Genomic DNA, 25,789 nt, shown 5'->3' on the forward strand with positions numbered 1-25,789 from the left:
TAAGACGCTGGCCAGTGCACACCGTGGAGGCCACCGCGTAGGCCAACTGTAGCCACCGGCAGTGCCAATGCACTACGAGAGACCCTGTCTCACTACTAAAAATTGATGCCTGCCTGACCATCAGATGATATAGATATTGATTCCCATAGGGAATCTGAAATATTTGTTCCGAATCAGCAAAGTTATAATACCAATATAAATGGTCCGTTATTGGACATTATAAATTTTCCAGCTAACTCATTCCTGGTTGCCAGCGTTTCGCCCCCGTGTGCTAGGCTGGGCTCATCAGTTGGTACCTAGCACACCTACCAAGACGCTGGCCAGTGCACACCGTAGAGGCCACCGCGTAGGCCAATTGTAGCCACCGGCAGTGCCAATGCACTATGAGAGACCCTGTCTCACTGCTAAAAACTGATGCCTGCCTGACCATCAGATGATATAGATGTTGATTCCCATAGGGAATCTGAAATATTTGTTCCGAATGAGCAATTTTATAATACCAATATAAATGGTCCGTTATTGGACATTATAAATTTTCCAGCTAACTCATTCCTGGTTGCCAGCGTTTCGCCCCCGTGTGCTAGGTTGGGCTCATCAGTTGGTACCTAGCACACCTACCAAGACGCTGGCCAGTGCACACCGTGGAGGCCACCGCGTAGGCCAATTGTAGCCACCGGCAGTGCCAATGCATTATGAGAGACCCTGTCTCACTACTAAAAATTGATGCCTGCCTGACAATCAGATGATATAGATGTTGATTCCCATAGGGAATCTGAAATATTTGTTCCGAATGAGCAAATTTATAATACCAATATAAATGGTCCGTTATTGGACGTTATTGGACGGTGTGCACTGGCCAGCATCTTGGTAGGTGTGCTAGGTACCAACTGATGAGCCCAGCCTAGCACAGGGGGGCGAAACGCTGGCAACCAGGAATGAGCTGGAAAATTTATAATGTCCAATAACGGACCATTTATATTGGTATTATAAATTTGCTCATTCGGAACAAATATTTCAGATTCCCTATGGGAATCAACATCTATATCATCTGATGGTCAGGCAGGCATCAATTTTTAGTAGTGAGACAGGGTCTCTCATAGTGCATTGGCACTGCCGGTGGCTACAATTGGCCTACGCGGTGGCCTCCACGGTGTGCACTGGCCAGCGTCTTGGTAGGTGAGCTAGGTACCAACTGATGAGCCCAGCCTATCACACGGGGGCGAAACGCTGGCAACCAGGAATGAGTTAGCTGGAAAATTTATAATGTCCTATAACGGACCATTTATATTGGTATTATAAATTTGCTCATTCGGATCAAATATTTCAGATTCCCTATGGGAATCAACATCTATATCATCTGATGGTCAGGCAGGCATCAATTTTTAGTAGTGAGACAGGGTCTCTCATAGTGCATTGGCACTGCTGGTGGCTACAATTGGCCTACGCGGTGGCCTCCACGGTGTGCACTGGCCAGCGTCTTTGTAGGTGTGCTAGGTACCAACTGATAAGCCCAGCCTAGCACACGGGGGCGAAAGGCTGGCAACCAGGAATGAGTTAGCTGGAAAATTTATAATGTCCAATAACGGACCATTTATATTGGTATTATAAATTTGCTCATTCGGAACAAATATTTCAGATTCCCTATGGGAATCAACATCTATATCATCTGATGGTCAGGCAGGCATCAATTTTTAGTAGTGAGACAGGGTCTCTCATAGTGCATTGGCACTGCCGGTGGCTACAATTGGCCTACGTGGTGGCCTCCACGGTGTGCACTGGCCAGCGTCTTGGTAGGTGTGCTAGGTACCAACTGATGAGCCCAGCCTAGCACACGGGGGCGAAACGCTGGCAACCAGGAATGAGTTAGCTGGAAAATTTATAATGTCCAATAACGGACCATTTATATTGGTATTATAATTTTGCTCATTCGGAACAAATATTTCAGATTCCCTATGGGAATCAACATCTATATCACCTGATGGTATAATATTTCACACAGATTAGATCATTTATTTTGACAATACCTATCACGTGGTATGTACTCTACGTCAAAACTTGTGGCTGTGACGTCAACAGAATCCCATTAGATTGTTCTACATCTAAATTGGTCAGGTGACAGCCGACATCAAATGAGGGTCTGGCACTTGAGAAGGAAGAACAAACTTGTTCAAATAATGTAAATTTTCATTTCTGCATGTAATTAACATTTTCTGATTGGAAAGATTGCTTCAGAGTTTATGATCTGAAATAGAAACTGATAAACATTTAGTATATGTGAAAATTATAGTCTGGTGGAGGAATGATACATGTGGAAATAAATACATTTTATGGTACTGGAAACGCTTAACATTTTTCCTACATGCTTGATGAAAAGTAAACCCCATAAGAAACATTTCAAGATAATATAATAAAGATATTTTTATTACTTCAATTTCTACATAAATTTTATGTGAATACCATGTTGGAAACACATTTTGTAAAATTGAGAATGCAGTCAACAAAAAACATCGGAGTATATTTTACATTTTTGTAATGCAGTGTATGCTAAAATAAGGGAATGTATTTTCGCTTCCAAAGCTAATTTATCGCAAAGTTTCTCTAGAAATTACCATTACCTTGTGAGTATTAAAATATCATGAGTATTAAGCTTATGACAGCAATCGAAGCTTATTCATGAGGTAATATCTATCAAGTTCCTCAAGTTCAGTTTTTAAAAATAAAATATCTGATTATATTTAAAGACATACCTATTAAGCAAATTTTGAAAAACATTAGGAAATCATTTTAAATGAAAGGAAAGTGAAAGGACTGAAGTTACCTATAGGGATAGGTGAGTTTATACACTTTCTTTTCAAAAAAAATTTAAGGTCCATTCTCTCCCAATGAAAATAAAAATTACATTCCCTTCATAAAAATGTACAGACACACTGCATTTATCAAGTACCATACAACTTTATTTGTGAACAATAAACAAACATAAAACACAATATAAAAAACTTTATAATGAAAACATTAGAACCTGGAGTTTTCTAAATTTTACATGGCACTTAAATATTATTTTCCCCTCAGTAACATACAACTTTAAAGTAATTCCCTTCCTTATGCACGACTAGTTGCACCACATCGAACTATTTACAAGAAATTCCAATATCAGTTAATACTAAAAAGAAAAAAGTGTAAGAATAATGGCTAATACTTCCTCTTCTAGACGTTTTGAGTGTCTGCACCAAATAAGGAATAAGGAGAGACAAAAGAATTACTGGAATGGACATAAACTAAATAAGAACCTAGATAAATCCTCCAGCTTGTTCAGAATTCATACATACCGTACAAAATAAAATAGGAATTTTAAACTAATATGAGATTAAAATTATGAAAAAACACACACATACATCTGTGCCATTTTCTACCACTTATTTAATAGGCTTTTGAGTCAACATTCCTTTTGCACATTCTTCTGCTTTTTATATTATTAAATAGAAAGTAGGAAGGGAAATAGACTTCATATTAAGGTTCTCACTAGTTTTACTAGAGAGAACTTTTCATTCCTGAAGTGCAATATTTAACAAATAAAATTACAGATTTTAAAATATTTTTATGATGTATAAATATTTTTCTATAAAAAAGTTATTTTATGGCAAATTCATTTAATTAAGAATACTAGTTACAAAACAATGCTGGTTTTCTTTTGTTTACTTTACTCTGGCATAGCTGCGAAATCCAGCAAAACTTCAGTTGCTAGCACTGGTGTCTTCTCCAGCATTTTGACGTCTTGAATTACGATTCCTATTCCGGCCACCTGCCAATACAATAATTCAATTATCAGATTTAATCAGCAGAAGAATGATGGACATGATACAAACCAATATTGTGGGTTAGTGTCTCACTTATCAAATGAAGAAAACTGGTGCTTATAAAATTTAGAATTCATTAGTCTTTCAATCAGTTTTAGTCCTCATTGTTCAACATGAGCCAAAATATTAAATTACTGCCTCCTGGGAAATAGGTTCAGAAAAGTTTAATACCACTATTAAATTCCTAAGGAGCACTGGTGCTTTTGTGAATAATTGCAGCAGATTAACTAATTCATTCATTTCAAGAAGTATTTAGTCCTGCAGAAAAAATGCCTCGGTGCCATTAAGAACACTCACTTCATCATGAACTTCTAAATACGTAGTAAAATTATGTCTTGATAGTAGAACTCAGAGCCTCTCAAATGCTCAAAATCTCACGCGTGCAAACTGAGGTGCAAGGGTTCTATGCACTGTGCTCTGTCCGACTTGGTTTGGTTCGGACCAGTGTTTTGTCTCAGGGTGACTCGGCTAAGCTTGGCTGAACTCGGCTCCGATGTTGGAGTGCTGCAGAGAGAGTGAGGAAGTGGGGAGACAGCCGTAGGGATAGAGAGAGAGATAGTGTTATTGGTCAAAAGCGAGGAGTGGGGGGTCTGCACTGGTCAACCCAGCGGAGTTGTCTTATGCACCTTGCATCGCGTAATGCACCGGTGCATGCACCCTGAGAGGCCCTGGCATAACTGATAATAATCATATAGTACCAAGGACAGGGAAATAGAGAGTATATGGCCAAATATCCTGGCAGTCTGCATAAATTCATTTTCTTTTAAAAAACTGTGCAAAATTGCATTTTCACATAACTCTTTTAGTTCCTATCAGATGTCTAGAACCATTTCTTATAAAGCTTTTCCTTTCTCTATTTTTATTACAGATTAAGTAATCGTCGTCGCCTTTAACTCTTTTCCGAGTCCAATAACAGACCATTTATATTGGTATTATAAATTTACTCATTCGGGTCAAATATTTCGGATTCTCTATGGGAATCAACATCTATATCATCTGATGACCAAGCAGGCATCGATTTTTGGTAATGAGACAAAGGCTCTCATAGTGCATTGGCACTGCCAATGGCTCCAAATAGCCTATGCAGTGGCCTCCATGGTATGCACTAGCCATGCGTCTTGGTAAGTGTGCTAGGTATCAACTGATGAACCCAACCTAGCACACGGGGGGCAAAATGCAGGCAACCAGGAATGAGTTCGCTGGAAAATTTATAATGTCCAATAATGGACCATTTATATTTACTCATTCGGGACAAATATTTCAGATTCCGTATGGGAATCACCATCTATATCATCTGATAGCCAGGCAGGCATCAATTTTTGGTAACGAGACAAAGGCTTACCGGTGGCTCCAAATAGCCTACGCAGTGACCTCCACGGTATGCACTAGCCATGCGTCTTGGTAGGTGTGCTAGGTATCAACTGATGAGCCCGACCTAGCACATGGGGTTGAAATGCTGGCAATCAGGAATGAGTTAGCTGGAAAATTTATAATGTCCAATAACAGACCATTTATATTGGTATTGTAATTAACTTCTTCCAATAAATTCAGTTCTGTCTGTGGATGTACTTTCGATGGTTCAACAGACCAATTCTAGCATAGAATATGCGTCCATAAAGATTGCACAGAATTGCTGGAGGAGGGCGTGGTTGTGCTGCATGGAGTTTTTGTGCTTCTCTCCTGGCCTCTTCACATCTGCATCATTCCCCTTCAAACAGATTGACAGCAGCAAGGATGGTCTGGCACCAAACTGTACAGTCTTGAGCAAGCGTGTCCCAGGTTTGTGGATTGAGACCTGTTATTTCTTAGTGTGCTTAAGCTGGTCCTTGCAGTGCCTCATAGGGGCTTCACGAGGTCTGGTGCCGGAACAAAGTTCATCACAGGGGATTTGGTGTGGAAATCTGGTATCGCTCATCCGACGGACATGGCCAATCCATCTAAGCTGATGACCAATGATGGATGATTCTATGCTCTTGGCATGCGCTTTTTCAAGAACAGCAATGTTGGTGACATGGTCTTCCCTTTTGATCCTAAGGATGGATCGAAGTTTTTGTTGGTGGAAGCACTCCAGCTTTTTCAAGTTATGTTGGTAAAGGGTCCAAGTTTCACAACCATACAGCAATGTCGTGATGATGATAGCGTGGTACACCAAGAGTTTAGTCTTCACGGTCAGGTCTTTATTCATGAACTCCCAGTGTGATACCTGTTCAAATGCTGCATGGGCAGCACCAATTCTCTTCTCCACATATTCTCACAATTACAGTGCGCAGATAGAATACTACCCAAATACAAAACGTGGTCTACCTGCTCCAGTGGAGTATCTAAGATGGAGATGTTGAAATGTGGAAGAGTTGTACCTGGTAAAGGTTATGCCGGGATCTTGATCACATGTACTCTTGTAGCAGTTAACTGACTGTTGCAGTTCCTCTATTGTGAGTGTAAGTGAAGCAGCATCATCTGCATACAGCCCCTGGAAGTGAAGTCTTGCTAGGTTGAAAAGCCCGCCATCGAAACGATAATTAACCTCCACACCTGGATTGTTTGTAGAAGATTCATGTAGCATGGCAGCCAAATATAATGCAAATAGTACTGGAGCAAGCACACAGCACTGTTTCAGTCCAAGAGTGATAGGAAATTCGTCCTAGATCCTATTCTGATGGCAAACCTTTTCGGTCATGCCATCATGGAGGGTCTGAACCAAATCAAAATGCTAAGGACAGCCAAACTGTTTCAGTACCGCCGACATAGCAGGTCTTGGAACAGAGTCAAATGCCTTTTCCAGGTTGCAAAAGACTAAGAAGAGAGGATTCTGTTGCTCTCTGCATTTTTCCTGAAGTTGCCTTGCACAGAAGATCAGATCAGTTGTGCCTCTAGAAGTTTGAATCCCACACTCTCTCTCAGAGTAAGTAACATGGTACAATGATGTCCGGCATTAACTAGCTTCCATTCACCAAAAGATAATATATTTTACATTCATTTTCACTTTTCAAGCAGTAAGAATGGTTAAGAATTTGTTTAGTGATGGCTCATGTATACCTAAGTCATGGTACCGGTATCTTAATTTTCAGAGCATCTTTGATTGGTTTCAATTATTGCAGTGAGACTGAGTAAAATAGGCTCTTCTTTGTAGAGAAACTTCTTACCTTGTGCTCCTTAGTAACACTCTGAGGAATTCACTCTGCGCATATTTCATCATTGTTATCTACACTACAGCTTCCTGATACATGAAAATTAATGTTTAGGACATTTTAAAATCAAACACAAGAAGCCATAGGAATAAAACTTGCTGTATGACTGGCATAGTGAAGCAAGCTTTGGTTGATAATTGGATAAACACTGGTGATTATAAATAAAAGGGTGCATTCTGATGATGAAAATTCTGTCATAACAATTTTGATACTATGAAGGAATATAAAAATAACAGATAGCCTAGAGGAATTAATTCCCCAATTGAAACACAAAGCTGAACAAGTAGCCCCAATAAATCCAAGGGAAAAAAAACACCAATGGTGGAACGATGAATGTGATAAAACAGTGGAAGGTAAGACACCAAGTCTGGTTAAGGTATCAGAGTCAAAAAATGGAAGAATCACACTTGGAACTCCAAAAAATAAAGATAACCCCCAAAAAAAAATAATGAGAGTTAAACATCAATACCAAAAAAATAAACTTTTAATGATAGAAACAAATAGCGAGAAAACAAACTCAAGAGATTACTACAAAACATATAGCAGATTATTACAAAGATATGATCCTCTAACATTAATGTCAAAATATAAAAATAAGAAGGCCCATAGCAATAGAAGAAATACAGAAATTTTAGCAGAAATATTTAACAAAATACTAAATTGTGCAGATCCTCCAGAACTTCTTCAAATAAACACAGAAACCCCAATTAAAATACCACCAGAAAATATAAACCCACCCACAATCCATTAAGTCTACAAAGTGTTGAAAGAGTTCAAAAACTACAAAGCAAGCAGAGAAGATAAAACATTTGGAGAACTTTGGAAATATGGAGCAGAACCAGTGAAAATATCATTACACCAACACTTACACGGGACACCTTTGACCTCGAACGCTCGGAACTACACGAAACCATGCTTAAAATAACAAGCAATCATAAACAAAACAGTGGTGTGCTTCATTTCCATGCAAAACTCCGCACTTGTCTGCTAGCGCTACTAGACGGTCGCATAGTGTAACGGCACTAACCAGTGCTCCAGTTACATGAGTGGTATAGCTGCAGTACTTATTTGTCTCTTGGAGTGTTTGCAAGTGAGTTACTGTGTAAACTGTGTACAGTGCAGTGATATCATGAAGAGAATTAATCCTACACATGTGGTCCAAATATTAGGGACCAAGTTGCAACGTGCTGAATATGGAAATGACATCGGGGCCAAGGATATGGAGTTCGCAGATATATTATATAACATAATAATTCAGAAATATAATGGCGATGATACAGAAATACACGATGTTACTTTGGATAGATATACGGATTTTGAAGGACAGGAGGAACCTGAACCTGAAGGTGGCTCTTCAAGCAGTACACGACATTCATCTCCAGAGCAACAGGAGCCGAGAGGATTCGTCACACTGACCATGCGTCACCTTGTAATCTGCAGGCCTTCGGACCAAGCAGCGGTCGCTTGGTAGGCAGAAGGCCCATTGGGGCTCTAGTTTGGTTTGGTTTAGGGGTGTTTGTAAGATTATAATTATCCATATTTCATTTTTGTGATGTTTGGCCAAATTGTTGATGGTTCATTTATTTCTGGATTTTCCGTTTTCCCATGTTATACTTTTTTCCCCCGTGATCCCTCCATAAACGGAGAATTGAGGTTCCACTGTAAATTTAAATTGCTTGCGTTTTGCAGAAGACTTACTGTCAGATTTTTTATTATGGACAATCGAGTTTAGGCTTTAATTACAAACGAACCAATAGGCTTATTGCAATGCGAGCTATACCAGTATTTTCCTTGTTTAATTCTACATTAACATATATAAGACTCATTGTTTTCAACGTTCATTAAATATTTTTTATTTGTGGTTGTAATATTGCCTGGGTTTTCTGCTTCTTCTCTAGGAAGCGCTCACTTAGGAATATATACAAGAAAAACTACCTGTCTGATGGTAATGACATTTTTATATGTTATAACCACATGTATTTGTAGTGTAATACTCAAGCTACAATTTATTTCAACCATCCCAAAAAAAGTTCCTATCATTTTTCTAAAGCAACTCTTTCTCAGCCCAAGATAAACATACAGGAGCAAACTTGGGCTTGTTTTGAAGCACTCACTCATGGTTATCAGAAACTACAACAACTGTAACCGTACATTGTGGTACCGAATTTATGAAGAGTAATATTGAAAGGAGGTTTTGTGTACCACGGACCGTGCGATTAACAGCAGGCCGAGTGGTGAAATCAGGCGCAGTTCAGTAGTAATCACGCGTGCAACGAACACAGCTTTTCATCTACTTTCAACCTTTAATTTTATTTCCTCTTATAAATTCTACAGTTGCTGCATCCCAACATGCCTACCTTAGATGAATTAGAGACTTAAGAGGACAGGGCTCAAGATCATCTTTACAGACGAGACCTGGTGCAGACAGAACCATACCGGTACTATGAAATATGGGTGGCAAGAAAATGTGGTTAAAGCTTTAGAAAACAACTTTGACAACTATAATCTGTACAGATGGCATGGAGGGTTCAAAACACCGTCTGGAGCTGGGAAATGTATCATAATTTTACACATCGGATGTGAAGAAGGATTTCTTGACAGTGCAGAACTTTGTTTTATTGGCAAGAAAGGAAGTGGTGATTACAACAATGAGATGAACTCTACTCATTATGAAGAATGGTTCACGAGAGTCCTGAGTTTACTGCCTCAAAGGTCGGCGGTCGTTATAGATCAAGCTCCATATCATACACGGTCGATCCTTCATCTAAAAACCGGAACATGTCATGGCTGAAACCTGAAATTATATCTCTGATAACATCAAAGAAAATTTCACTACCCCCTGGAGTTGACGATTATAACAAATTAACTAAATCAGAGCTGATTGTACTTGGCAGGCCTTATTTTCAAACAATGGTAAAGAAACTGGAACAACTGACTATGCGACTTCGACCAGATGTACAGCTTGTTTGGTTACCAGTGGCCCATTGCGAGCTTAATCCAATCAAGCTCATTTGGGATTACGTAAAAGGAAAAATAGCAAAAAGAAATATGGCTAACACATTAGAAAATGGTAGAGGTATGGAAGCAATTAATGCTTTATGCCGAGAATAGCCTTACGTACCGTGACCCCTGAACTCTGGAAACAATGCACCGTATTAAACACGCTAAGAAAATTGAAGACCACTACTGGGAAAAAGATGGACTGTCTGAAAATATCCCTTATTTCGAGCCAGTCATAATCAACATGAATGACAGCAGCACCGATTCATCGGAGCACAGTGATTTTTCAGACGAAGAAAATGGATAGAATTAAATATTGTAAATATATGTAAATAATAATGCAAATAACTCTTGTAAAAATTGTCAGTGTGATATTTCTAAATTAGGAAGTCAACCGTTTTTAAACGTGCCATTGATGGTCCGAAGCCCTTTGAGAAAAGGTGATGGGAAGTGGAATTAATAAGAGGAAATAAAATTAAAGGTTGAAAGTAAACGAAAAGCTGTGTTCGTTGCGCGCATGATTACTACTGAACGCAGCAACACTGCGCCCGTGACCTAATATTCCCAAATTAATATTATAATATATAGTGGTTGTGAAAGTCTACATATTAAGATATTTTAGAACATAGTTTGAATTCAACAGGACAAATGGGGAAATTACAGAAAGCAAGACTGAGATGGTTCGGACACGTAAAAAGAATGGGAAAGGAATGGGTAGCAAGAATGGAAGGGAATTGGAAAGAGACCAGTTGGAAGACCGAAAAGAAAGTGGATGGATCAGATTTGGAAGGACATTAGAGCCGGATTGGATGTGGCATAAGTAATGGAGCTGGAAAAGTGGAAGGACAGAAAGGAGTGGAGGAGACTTGTTACCCAGGCGACTGGAGTGGGACATTGATAATGATGATGACTTGTTTATAGGAAGAGGAGTTAGGGATTGAAATACCTAATTTACCAAGGGAAACGATATTAAATTTCCAACTTCATTGAAAAAGCTTTAACTACAATAAACTAGAGTAACACTCAGTGGAAAAAAAAAAATGAAAAAAAGGTGGAGAGTTTGAAGTACCTCAGAAGTACAATTGAGGAAACTGGAAGAAATTACAAGAGAGACAAGTAATTGTGGGATGTCCCTTAAAGAAATTGAAGGGTGATTTAAAAAGTATACTTATGTAGTGACACCAACATATTGATCAGGAATACAAATCATGAAAAGAAGAGATGAGAGATATGTAGAGCAACAAGATTGTGCAGGTTAAGGACTGAGAAGGTTAGTAGAAGAGAACAGAAGGCAACCTTTCACGACAAGACAGAGGGAGCAAAGCCTAGATGGTACGGACATATGAAGGGAATATCAGAGGAGATGTCCACAGGATAAAACAGCAAAACGGTCAAGGAGAAAACCACATGATGTATGGTTGAAATAATAGTAATTATTATTATTATGAAGATAAATCTGGTGTTTGATGATTTCAGAATGAGAACTGTTAACAGCAAACAAGGTCTAACAAGGGAGCCCAAGGGACAGTGAGATAGCATGAAACTTTGGCAGTGTACTGCATATGTGCTGAAACAAACACCACTGTAGTGCTGCATTATCAAATATTTTGGGGTGTAAGTTGCAGGGCTTCACGGACTGCACGATTTGTTTATGAATGCCTGGTAGTTATGCATTTTCAGGGTAAGTTTCAGTATGAAACTGGCATGCTAGGAGAAGGTGTTCCTGCTGTCCCTGTTTTGCCCTTTGTGTTTTTTTCTTGGCATTATCATGAGGAGGTAGCACTTGGAATCATGGATATGCAAAGAATATGTTAGAATGATTAAATATATTACATTGACCTTAGTATATATGCTGTGTATATCGTACATATTTTTCTGGATCTCTTTTACAGTAATGTTCATACATTAAATACAGTAGAAACTGTTTTATCCAGCAACCAATCATCTGAAATGTTCTATTAAACAGAAAATCGATCAAATGTTTCATTCCAGTTTACTATCCCATCAACTGAGAGTGAGAGTTTGAAAATTCTGTGCAATTCTACGAGTGCTTGCCAGATGGTATGGTATAACTAAGTTTGTATTCTGTGTGTCCTGTATTGTTCCATCATCCAAACACAACTACAGTATAGGAAGAGAAAAAGAATGGCATTAATAAAGTGACGAATCATAGAAATGACATTTGTGAAAACCATAATAAATTAATTACTGAATATGGCAAACTGCTGTAATTCCTTTTAACCACAGAATCAACCAAGGCTATCATTGGATGCCATGTTCTATGTAAGCCTAAGCTGGAGCAATTTGACGTTGTTTTGTATGAATGGCTCAGTACTAAATGGTCAGATTGAGCACCTATCTCTACACATATGCTTATAGAAATGGCTAAGAACTGTACAATATATATAAAATTTGGCATTCCAATACCTGAGAAAATGTGATAACTGGAAATTCGTTGGTCCTGAAGGTTACTGTTTCTTGTCATTTCAATATATACATTTTTTAAAATTTTACTTATTGCTTTTCACAATATCTACATTTACTTCATTACTGATCATCATTGCATCATCATATCTTCAGTGGACAATAATCTGTGTAATTAAATGAGAATTCCACACCAGACAGAGTAGGCAGGGATGAAGAATTGTTTAAATGCAAGTAGTTCCAAAGAGCATTTAGGAAAATCTGTAGCCTTTCAACTCATGTCCTGAACCATTCCAAAATGCAGCCTTGCATGGGTGTTCACTTCAACATGTAAGCATAAGTTCCCTTTTTCAGTGGTAGCGTGGAAAGAACAGAAAGGATCAATGTGTACTGGGAGATTAATTTTTAATAAATGAAAATTATGCTGACATGTCAGTGTGTTCCTACTTACTCTTTTACATTACTGCGTTACTTACCTCTTCGTATCTGGTTTAGACAGGCAAGCATACGAATCATAAATGAAGCCGGCACTGTTATTGTATCTTTTGTTTCTTCAAGCATTATTTCATTTCGTTTCGTAAGCTGTGAAAACAGAGAAACAAGTTTTAGGATATCCTCTACATCACCTAAAATTAAAAAATGCAACATCCAAGAAATAAAAACAGTTCCAGCAAAGAACTAATGTACAAAGGTAAAGAAACACCATTAAACTGTTACTAAATTTCAATAAGATAACTGAAAATAGTCCTAAAATCAAAAATCTCTTTCAGTTATGGAGAGATCATCACCATCATCGGCATCATCATCATCATCATCTTCATCATCCATTTACCTCATCCAGCTCCCAATGGGAAAGATGTAAGGATAATATCAGAAGTCAAGCCTTCTGTCCACCACTCTCTCTTAATGTTCTCGGATTCCAACATCCTAACTTAATCGTATTTTATGTTTCTGGCCACAGGTCAACTTAAAATATTTCCGCCTATGCTTTGTAAACGTTTCTTTAATAACTGAATTTAAGGTGGGCAAGTTATTAACCCACATCACCCAAGTTTGTTAGCAGGACTGCCACCTAAGCCATCAAGCAGGCTGATTTTCTGTTATGGTTTTTCTCTTAGTCTTTGAAGATCCCTCCTCTCTGCAAGACAGTGGTTTATCTCTTACTTCCCCAAGACAGCGGACTGCCTTAGAGATATTGGGGAAGATAAACCATCCTACAAATGATTTGTTAAGAAGGAAGACATATTTTTCAGTGTCGACTCAGTTAAATGCAACTTAAAAGCTTTCCAGTCTTCACAAGTATTCATATCGGTCTGTATTGACTATATATACTGTAACTTGAGAAATATATTTAGTTTTAACCACCCAATCAATACAAAACACTATAACTTGAAGAGATTACCGTATTTACTTGCCTATTATACCTCTTCTTTTCCCCACTTTTACATCCAAAAAAAGTAAGGGGGAGGGTGGTCCAATATGCAATAATCTCAAATTTTGTGCAGTAAACACATGACTTCTTGATTATAAAGAGCTATAAATTTTACATGTAAAATTCTACACTATTCTTTAACAAACTTACGAATGTATTGAGACATATCATATATGCCCTATGAATATTTATTTGAATATTAAGTAACACTGTGGGTTCATGATATTGGAAAGCTTTGTGTGAGAGGCGGTTAGCCAACAGATTCATTCTGGACCACATGGAGATAGAGAACGGTCAGTAGCAAGCCTTGTGATCATAAGTATTTTGAAAATTTGAACGAGTCTGCAGGGTGTGTCGCAGTATCGGATGATGCAGGGTGTATCTATAGTAGACCAATCGTGAGTTAGTAGGTGTGGTTTACGGTGGCGGTGATCCCCAGAACAAATTTTCTGTACTGCCAACTTCGTCCATCGCAGTGCTGAAATTATGGGAGAAATCTGTTATTAAACCTATGCTCCACGGTTTTGACATGTCTACTAAGTTGTGGCTGAATTTGCAGATACATATATGTTTATATTTCAGCTACTTTCAATCGTGTACTGGATTGCTATTTTCCAATGGTTACGCGCTTTATCTTCAGACAGCGGTTGAGCCCTCAAGCTATGGTCTCATGGGGAACCCCCTCTTTTGAATAAGGCAAGTGAAACTATAAAGAAGTGGGCAGCAGGGGAAGCGCTCTTATTAATTTCTCGGCCGTTCTGCAGTGTTCACGTCAGTTGTGACTGCCGTGTTCTTTGTTTGCAGAGTATGGCAACAGTGATGCTATAACTACTTTAACTATGAGAACTGGATGTAATGAAGAGTGAGTGTTATTTTGAGAACAGTGTTAATGTGCACTATCCTGGTGTAATTAACTCAGATGAATTCAGGAGTGAACAGTCTGTTATGGTAGCAGTTACCTCTGCCCGTGGGATGAAGTACAGTGTGGGAGGCACAGTGTATATATTGAAAATTCGGGAGACGAGATAGGACGGTAAATGCATATAATAGTATAACTCTCACCACAGACTGATTTAACATTTATTATATGCACAAACATCTATCGGGTCATGCATCGTGATCGCGGAAGTAGCGTGTGCGTTCGGTATGATTACTGCTCTTACATATGAACTGGTACAGGATTCATTCCGTCAAACCTTAACTTTTGAACGAAGCTCAATTTCCTATTGGCTCAATTATCATAATAGCAAGGCATTTGCATATGTAAAGTGCGTGTGTACTCAGAGCAAGTGAAGAGTTGCCAATCATGCTTTCACAGCCCATAATTATAGACATGATACAGTATCATGTCTGTAAGTGAAGAGTTATTAACTATACATTCATTCTAGGAGTATCACCTTACAAGAACCATGATGGCATCGCCCAGTGTCAACCCAGTATATTGTGACAACATCCAGTGTGTTGTAATGGCAGAGTAAGTCCACAGACGCAGCATCGGCAAAGATAAATATTATGCAAACTCTATAAGCATGTTTTGGACAGAAGAAGTCAGCTCAGTTTCGTCCTATGTAAATTTTATATTAACATTAAATGTCAGCTCGTTAGAGCTGAACGGTGCTTTATTTCATGGTAGCATAAATGGAAATCCAGGGCTGTTGCATGCTAGTGCCCTTTAATTTTGTGTTTTTATTAGTGATGGGAAGGAGGGATATAATTAGGTGTAGACAGGAGTGTATTTCATTTGTTTTATTTCAGAGTATTCCGTAATGTGTGGTTATGATGTAAAGTCAGAAGGTAGCTTCTTCATTACCAAGGCTATGCACCCTTAAAGTTGTGAGGAATGAGAATATTCAAAGCAGTGTAGGTTTATTTATTTACTATGCAAGCAGCGTGTTTCCAGAGATACTTCTGGCCGCCGAAGGGGTGGGGGCTATGTTGTGATGTAAGAGTCATTTATTTGAGCAGAGAAGACAAGACGATTCGTGTAGAACAATAGAGGTGAAAATGGAAGGCAGATGTCACCTAGAATATAATGAGGGTATTGGAACAGGATTAGAGGCCTGTGAAAATTTCAGTGAAGGGAAAATATGTGTAATAGCTGGTCATTAGGAGACGGGCTTGATACTCCTGGATATTCGGTGATACACTTGAGATTTGAACTCCCATGCCGCGAGTAAAGAAGGCCTGAGTGACATCTTATTTGAGAGAGAATGGCACAGATATTGAGATATGGAGGTCTCTTCAAGCTGACTTTTCAGTAACAAACTCTGCACTTTGAAAGCCTTAATTCTATCACACATGGTGCTAATCAATGTGTTTCTCCCTTGCAATGAAATATTTAAAACATTCAAATAAGACGTTAGAAGCGAGGTCAGCTTTCCATTGTTTATTCTGCAAAGTTGGTTGTGGAGAACCTTTCATCTCCATGAACAGAGCAATTTCTTCAATTATTGCAAAGAAGGTTGCTAGCACTTTCGCGCAACTTACATTGGTAATGTTCTTTGAATTGCCGATGGTTCAAACCTTGCTTTCTGCAGAAATTTACACATTTTGACACAATATCCATAAGAGATTTAAAATTGTGAAAGTTTTTTGCACATAATTGTTCTTGATGTAAAACACAATGTACTGCATGGACTAGGTGAGGAAGGAGGGAAACAGTGCTGCTGAGTGCAGCGCTGGTGCGCCCCAGCACTAAGTGCTCGAGTTGGAAAGGCCTGCCTTTGTAGGACCTCATTCAAGAAGATGTGTATTATTCTTGTGTATTTTATTTCAGATCTCCAGTGATTTTGCCTTAATTTTCAGGACTTTTATTGATTGTTTATTTCATTTGTCAAGTATGACAGTGCTTATATTTCGTTGTCCATGTCTTTGTGTCAACGTTGTTTTAATTATTTGCATTGTAACTTAGCCCGGAGATAATTTCTAAGGGAAGTCAGCTTCAATGTTGGTCCATTTGTGACAGAGCGGTCTGTTGATAGAAGCAGTGTAGTTAGTAAGTTTAGAGAAACCTGGATTTGCCTTGTTGTGCTTTATTACTTTGATGAGGTAAATATGTAAATAATGGATCGAAACTTATCGGACAAATGCGAGATTGCACCCTGTTGGGGATACTAGCATTCTTACTTATCGGCGTAGATTCAATGCAAGATGTAGATACTTACCAAGATTTATTATGTTTTTATTTGTTCGATAATTGGTCCGACTATTGTTTTATTCGTTTTATTGTAATTAATTTCAGGTTTGCTCGGCGCACGGTTGTACTTTTATTGACCGTTTGAGTCTAGTTAAAATTTTCTTTTATTTTTATTTTCAAGTTTAGTGTGAATAATTTATCATGTGTCTTTGTTTACCAAATCTATTTTACCTCCGAACTTGCTTCTTATTCACAATATAATGACACTATTTCCCATTCATATACCATTGATATTTACTTCTTAGGAAGTTTGTTTTGTCTTTACGCCCATAATTTTTTTAACGAACGTACCAAGAAGCTCTCCGACTTAGCCTGGCATATTTTTATTTGGATGGGAACGGTTCAGTATTCTGAGTTTTACTCTCTATTTTCATTGGAAGGCAGTATTTCTAAATTTAAAAAGACAATAAATGGTGAACACATGACTTCTAGGTCTACATATAAAGTAAATATAGTCAGTTTTAGTTACTCTTATACCACACAATTCGTTTCATCTGATGAGGCTGACATCGGGAAGGGCATCCGGTTGTAAAAACTCTATACGAAGATTCGTCTCACTTCATACTCGATCCCGTAGAGTAAAGGGATAAGGGCATCGTATTATGCAATAATAATACGAAAGAATTTAATGGCCAGTCATTTGTCTCTTGTCAGACGAGCAGCAGGCCTTCTACACAGTAAACCTGATCACTGATTTCATCTGAAATATTGTCACCTTGTGACGCCAACTTCCCTGCTACTGGCGTGTCTTCATTCCAAATGACATCATTTTCACTGCCATGCACTGCCATTCAGAGCATTCAAGATCACGTCTTTTTGAAATTTTTTAAATAGTTTTTTCCTCGATTACAGAGTCCAAACAGTGAGATTCTATTCGCAGATGGTTTCTGCAGATGGTCTCCGTTATTTCCAGTTGGTGTATGCATAGCAGAAGTCATCCCTTCAGAGTAAAACTGTGCTGTAGAAAGCGTGACAGTGACACCCTTCCCTCATTTTTTCTTGAATGGGAACAACTCCCAACCTCTGCCAGATCATGTCATTGCTTATGTGAAACTCCAAGAGACCAATATAACATGCACATTTCCATGGTGTGTAGAGGGTGCTTAGTACTTTTGGTGGGTGAACCAGCATACGCCTGTCGCACAGTACTCCAGTGAGTCCTGTCCATCTCAGCCATGTTGCATTTATCCTAGCCGGCACTTCCTGATCAAAAACACCATCCATCTGCAGGCAGGATTCTAAATATTGGAAGCAGTAAGTTTTCTCTCATTGTGACAGTGGATGTGCTCGGGTTAGATTCTAGATACAGTACTTGGTCTTAAATGTTAGATGCAGGCTGTACTGGCTTAGACTGTCCATTTGAAATTGGATCACCTGCAACAAGCTGCAATTGTAGCAGTCAATTTTCTTAGGTCTTTTCCCAACTGACAACACTTTAGTCTTGGGAGCAATGATTTTCAAATGATAATTTTGAAACTTCTTGTCAAATTTCAATATCTTGAGAATGGCCGGGGAGGTTTACTATAACCCGCACACTTATATTCTGTTAGCACCACCACCACCACCACCACCACCACCACCACCAATGGTGATACTGCAGTCCTCTCTCACTACCTTTCTAACTCTCATCCTTCTACACAATATAATCGTTACCAATCAGTTTGAATTTACAAGTTGTCAAGGAAAGTTGTTTGCAGGTCATTATGACCCACCATGACCATTTTCATATGAGTAAATTTTTCTCACTTTATTTCTGTAGGAAGAAAATGCAAAGGATATCGACTATAAATGCATCACAGTCAAAACTGGTTAAGATGTCCCTCTCTAGCGCATTTCCCTGGTTATTATGTCATGAGAGAGAAGTTAATTGTGTAAAAACGTACATAAATTAGGCCTACTGTACTTACGTATAGTGGTTTGCAGGACATTCACTTATGGAGAAGAAAGCTAGACATTTTACAAATAATGAAAAATTAAAGTTTACTGAGAAAGCGGATGCTAATCCACACATGAAACATGTGCAAATAGCCCAGATGTTGGACATTTCTATGATAACTTTAAACATAATTGTAAGCGGCACGTATAGTTTGCATCTCTAAAAACGTTTTTCCTTGATTTTTTGCTATGTTGATGTTCTTAAAATGTATTATTTCATTATTTATTTCATTAATTATAACTGTAAACACTTGTTTCTTTGTTTTGATCATAATTATTTTTACATTCAAACCTAAGCTTAAATTAAACAGCATAATTGTTTTAACTTTTTTAGCATGTTCCCTCTTTAGGTCATTCTTTTTTTGCGGTCCCCACAAAAACGTCCTAACCAGTTCTGACTGTAGTTGTCTATGCTTGGAATAACAGACAAACATCTTATAAGGAGGTAGTTCCTGAAACAACTTGCCAAGGAACTGGCCCTCCTTACATGAGGTCTCATTTCCAGCCTGGAAATCTTAGGCATAAGGAAAGATCAGAAATAATGCACATGCTGACAGAAGAGTATCCAATCCCTGAAGAACCTCAAACAGATGAAGAGGTGCCAAGAAACAAAAGAGATGCTGGATTAGTGTAAACTTGTTGGTCATCTCCATTTTTTTGTAGCACCATCACTTGATTTTGAAGTTTGTTAACTTCAGTTCATTTTTTCCAATTTCCTGTATGGTAAACATTCATGTATGAAAAACACTGAAAATTTTAGGCCTAGTACGATGTCCATAAACTAAGTATTGTCTACATTATCCTAGAAAACATTTCAGGGTAATATTTCTGTGCTTTTTCAATTTCCAATATAGTGAATTTTTTAAAACAAGTATTTTTATAATAATTTTTCAATAAAAATATATAATAATAAGGGTATGGGCATTTTCATATTGTGAAAGCAATGTTAATTTGTATGCTAGAAGTGTTTTTATAAAATATAAGATGTTATATAAAGCAAGTCAAATAATAATTTTTGGGTCATAGAGACCCACCGCAACCATATAAAAATGCACCAAAGGCACGGCCATTGCCAGAATATACGACTCCTTTCTAGCTACCTCCTGGTTCAAAATGTAGCCCAAATACCAGAGTTCCAATCCCATCATGAAATATTAATTACATGCTCAATGCTCATGTAAGAAAGCTAATAAGAGTGAAATAATTACAGAGAGGAAACAAGTGGAGAGCAGAGACAATGGTGGTATCTGAAGAATACAAGAAACACATGAAAATTAAAAAAATTTTGGTTGCAGTGTCAGGATAGTATAAGAATGGTGGAGTGGATAAGCAAGACAAGAAGGAAAAAAAGGAGTGACTGTCTCATGTTAAAGTTGGGTGTTTCCCGGGACCTGTGCACTAGTTCACGTCCAACTTGAGAATCTATGTTACTTACAATATCAGCGAGGTCACGATCAAAGTTTGGCTCTTCGTGCAGTGGAGCCCACAATTTCACATCATAATCAATGCCTGAAGTTGCTAATAGAGGTAGAACAGGATGAGGTTGAAGGCAATTAACAACATGGCGATCAGCTTCAAGAAGCATAACGAGAGTCCCTGTGTAGCGATCCCATATAAACACATGCCCACAATCCGAACCGGACAGGATGTAGCCATCACCCCAGAATGTAGCCTCTTTAATCATTGTCCTAGGAAAAGAAAAAAAAAATTATTACATTTAGCAACATTAAAATATATTTAAATATATGGTTACAGTACATCAATATCATAGAAAAGAGAGAAATACTGAAAGCCAAGCCACAGCATTTTCAGCATCTATTCCCTTTCGTCGTTGTTGTCGTCTTTTTCTTTTTTTTTTGGGTAGTGGTTTTACGTCACACTGACCCAGACAGGTCTAATGGCAACAATGGGATAGAACATAGATAGGACTGACAAGGAAGCACCTGTGGTCTTAATTAAAGTACAGCCCCAACATTTGTCTGATGTGAAAATGGGGAACCATGCAAATTATCTTCAGGGCTGCCACAGACTGTAAAACTCATATAGAAATCTTAATTTTGAGCAGCACTGATGACAGAAAAACCAGAATTACTATCAAATTTATTAAAGAAAGGCTACAGTTGTCCAACTTGAAAACATATTACTGTATTGGAGGAATTCAAACTCCAGAAGGGGGTCCGATAAGGGAGTGTACTATGGTTGTTTAACATATACTCAGAAATTATTTTTTTAAAAGCCTTTAATGATGACAAAGATAGCATAGTGATCAACGATCATACCATTACCAATCTCAGACATGCGGATGGTACTGTCCTGCAATGGAATTCGGATGAAGGCCTGCAGAGATTAACAGACCAAGACATCACATTGTGTGAATAATACAGCATAAAGATCACTGCCAACAAAACAAACATTATGGTAATAAGCAAAAATGCCACCTTAAAAGCCACAATAAAGGTCAACAAGGTTCATATCCCACTGTCGGTAGCCCTGAAGATGGTTTTCCGTGGTTTCCGAATTTCACATCAGGCAAATGCTGGGGCTGTACCTTAATTAAGGCCACGGCTGCTTCCTTCCAGTTCCTAGCCCTTTTCTATGCCATCATTGCCATAAGACCTATCTGTGTCGGTGCGATGTAAAGCCGATAGAAAAAAAAAAGTCAACAAGACAGTATCCCAAAAACATTCCAACAGTTTTGTATCCGGGATGTGTACTAAATTAAAACATGGACCCTGCCAAAGAAATCAAGATCCATATTGAGAAAGCTAGACACATATTCTTCTTCTTCTTCTTCTTCTGCTGCTGCTTTTATGGTTTCATTGGACCACTTCAATCAATCATTTTCTGGGGACATGTATTCATAAACATAAAATCAGGAAAGATATTGTACAACTTACATCTAAATCTTCTCCTCAGAACTGGAATGCTGTGTGTTTTCCATCCTTTATTACAGGGTAGAAATATAGATGGTTACCAAAAAGACTAGGCAAATACAAGGTGTTACCACCGTATGCTCCAAATAGTATGATTATACTGTGTCGAATGAAACTGCATTATACGGAATGAATAAAGGAACAGTGAAGAAACAGTGAAGAAAAGAAGAATGTGGCATTTTGAGCACAAAATGCAGAACGAGAAGTACAGTCTCCTTCAACTCATCATTGACGAAGTCCAAGGTGGAAGAGGACCAGGAGAAGACAGACTTTATGGCTCAAAAATATTCAAAAGTGGTCTGACATGATATCTTCGCAGCTGTACCAATGGAGTGTTGTGGAAAAAGATGATTGTCAATCTTCATTGAAGACAAGGCATGTGAAGAATAACAGATCGTGTCCTTTTTCTTTTGAAAAGCATTCATAACCTTCAGTTTCATTTTGATATTGATATTTCGGAGTTAATACTCCTTAAAATGACCATGATCATCATCACTACACACAGGAGTAACTTACCTTGTAAAAATATTGTGTGTATTAATATTATCAAGGATCACCGACTATCGAGTTCGTTGAGCACAGATCTGAATGTATAATGTAACTATTTAAAATAGTTTATTTGAATCCGCCTTGATCAATACACTTATTAAATGAAAGAAAAACTATTTATTAAACCAAACATGTTTCGGGAAATCTCAACCATTCCCTTCCTCAGTGGTCAGATCAAAGAACAAAACATTATCACACCCCTTTTGTTTTACAATTTAAAGAAGTATTGTCCTAATACACCATATCAAAGAGTAAAAATAAATATTATAAAAATGATCAATACATAAAATTTTTGGTTGAACTGAATGAGAATACTATATAAATTTAGGATCTTCAAGTTTTTCTTCTTTTTTTTTCTTTTTGCTCCTTAAATGATCATATGCTAGTCTATACAGTGGATTATCTTCTGCACTTTTCTCATTTAAACTTGATTCAAATTTTTTTTTTGTAAGGTAAATTTCTAAATTTTCCAAAACATTCATTAATTTTCCCTTTTTGGCTGAATGTAATAATTTCATGTCATTGGAAATGTCTGTAAATTTATGATTCATTTCAATCATATGTTCTCCCATTGCCGAATATTAACAGTGAGCACAGATCTATCATCGGAACCGGGCGAGTTGGCCGTGCGCGTAGAGGCGCGCAGCTGTGAGCTTGCATCCGGGAGATAGTAGATTCGAATCCCACTATCGGCAGCCCTGAAAATGGTTTTCCGTGGTTTCCCATTTTCACACCAGGCAAATGCTGGGGCTGTACCTTAATTAAGGCCACGGCCGCTTCCTTCCAACTCCTAGGCCTTTCCTATCCCATCGTCGCCATAAGACCTATCTGTGTCGGTGCGACGTAAAGCCCCTAGCAAAAAAAAAAAAAATCTATCATCAACAAGGTAGTGTGTCAGATAATGTAATAACTGTGGACAATTATAAGAATAAATATATAAGATTTATAAGTTCTAGCATTCCACAGGGTTGTTCTGCCTGGTCTTTTCACCAATTTCTTGGGGTCAACACTTGGTGTAGATTTGGTCCTGTTTTATGGCTGAATGTCCTTCCTGACACCAACACTATGCAGAAGGATGTATTGACTACTGCATGTTTCTGTCATTATTGATAATGTGGAGTGTTGTGTGTACTGTATTAAGACAAACACAAACCCCAGTATCCAAGCTAGAAGAATTAACCATATGCAAAATTATATCTAGAGACCTTTGAACAGAAACCTATTCCACTGACCACTTGGCCATGGAGTTGGATAACTCATTCATCTTTACTTGCTACAATTTTATCAGTGAACAATTTAACGCTGGTTCCTCTTTACGTGCTACAATTTTCTCAATAAGCAATCTAACGTTCCATTCTGCCCTACCTTCTGCTATTGTGACATTCCTTACAAACACCTCATAATTTCCTACCACAATTTGACTTCCACTCCTTAATTGAATATTCTTAACACATCCAGTTAGATCATATTTTCTGATTCAGCCATTTCTACCTTTTCCTGGGTGCCAGTTTATTAAGTAAACCACTCCTAAGAACCAAAAAGTCCTTGGTTAGTCAATGGAAAGGGAACTCGTTTACTTCCATTTACTGTAAATGAGCTTTGGTAAATGTCAATGCAATAGGAGAGCTATACTTACACAAAACAGGATACAATGGTTTGGGGATTAGTAAACCACGAGCAAGTAGCTATAGCACTGGTGTCTGATATGCACTCTACTATCCCTTCCCTCCACAATATGGATGAGTTTGAAATGCAAAACAGTAACATGTGCAGTTGCTTTCTTCAAATGTTAGTCTCGTTTGTACTGCGAAGTAAGAAATTTAGGTTTTCAAGAGCAGTGCGAAGCATTAAATACTATCAGTGTTCATGAAAAATACCATCGGAGACTTTCTCGATGATAACGGCAATGTATGCCGACTCTACAATGGTGAGATCGGAAGTGTCTGAGTGGCAGCAGTCTCTCAAAGAAGGTTGAGAATCAACAGATGATAATGGCCGACCTATGACAGCAAGGGTGACCAAAATAAGTAATCATGCAGTGCAGTGTGCAATCACATGTAGGATATTGCAAATAAAAGGCCTGTTCAAAAAAGAAACAAACTTTGAAATTAATTCTTCAGGGGGCTTACCTTGATGCAAGTGTAATGGACTAGTATAACTTGGAAACAATTCTCTAAACCTACGGGTAAATTGTGGAAATATGACGCTGTCTCCCTCCGAAGGTTGGCGATCCAATTGATTATGATTACACGCGAAATGGCAGCAAGGAAGATTTCTATCAACGTATGTCCATACCACCGCCGCAAGTCTTTCAGCCAGGAATTTCTTAGTCTTCCCACAGATCTTTTCTCATCAATCTTCCCTTGCATGATCAGTCGGAGAAGTTCATATCGTTCACCTCTCATGATGTGCCCAAGGTAGCTGAGCTTACGCTCCTTGATGGTTATGAGAAGCTCTTTCTTATTACAAGTAATTAATCTCATTTTTTGGTCCGTATTGACAACAGTGATCACATTCAATTTTACAAAGTATACATTTATTATTCACCTATTCAATACCTACAATACCACGTTTTGTGGTTACATAATCATAAAAGATTAAAAAGTTGTGGACATGTTTCGCCCTTCTTATCGGGCATCATCAGCACATTAGTTAATCTTAAAACAAACAATTTTTTAAGAATGATTACACTATTGATTATGAAAAATTGAGATGAGATATGTTGTGATATTTAAAAAAAAAAATTCTTTGAATCAGTAGTTAAGAAATTTGACATGGGAAGTACGAGCACATGATAAAATTATTGTAGTATATTTTACAATATTGTCTAAAAAATTATTTGTAATAAGAGGTTTTTAAAATCAGTATGTATCTGGAACTGAAATGGATCCTTTTCTTAGTGAAAGTCAGTAATATTTGCCACGGTCTCTGCTAAGTAGATCAGAGGATGAATTTTGTTTTAAATTATACGTTCCAACTGTTGAATTTAGGTTAAGAAGAAGGAAATGGTGTTTCTCCGTTGAGTTGAATTGATTTAAGATACACTATGGCGTAATCGTTGAAATGGAGTATAAGTTGGAGATTTATCTGTGTTTGAAAGTTGTGTTGATTTTCACATATAAGTGTAGTCTTCCAGATGTTGTAGGAATCTCGACGGAATAGAATGTAAAGAAGTAAGTATAAATAACCACCTAATCGATACTGAAGAGCTGAAGAGGACCACTAAGTGGTCGAAACATGTCCTGTAAGTTTTAATTTTATTCAATTTGCCTGAGGCA

The 25,789-nt window shown here is 37.9% G+C and overlaps 1 protein-coding gene across 2 annotated transcripts in view; it reads right to left on the reverse strand.

Annotated features, from left to right (window-relative positions):
• Positions 1-2,400: 2,400 nt before the first annotated feature.
• LOC136878853 (DDB1- and CUL4-associated factor 6) overlaps positions 2,401-25,789 on the reverse strand; it is a 213,665-nt gene continuing 190,276 nt past the window's right edge. For both annotated transcript variants that reach the window (XM_067152392.2, XM_067152391.2), the window contains exons 13-15: positions 20,465-20,717; positions 12,943-13,048; positions 2,401-3,799 (exon numbers count right to left, since the gene is read on the reverse strand). In XM_067152392.2, the coding sequence (XP_067008493.1) occupies positions 3,732-3,799; positions 12,943-13,048; positions 20,465-20,717 (427 nt within the window). In that variant the 3' untranslated portion in view covers positions 2,401-3,731. The remainder of the gene's footprint in view (positions 3,800-12,942; positions 13,049-20,464; positions 20,718-25,789) is intronic.

The sequence above is a fragment of the Anabrus simplex genome, chromosome 8 (genome assembly GCF_040414725.1).
Source record: "Anabrus simplex isolate iqAnaSimp1 chromosome 8, ASM4041472v1, whole genome shotgun sequence".
NCBI classification, from domain to species: Eukaryota; Metazoa; Arthropoda; class Insecta; order Orthoptera; family Tettigoniidae; genus Anabrus; species Anabrus simplex.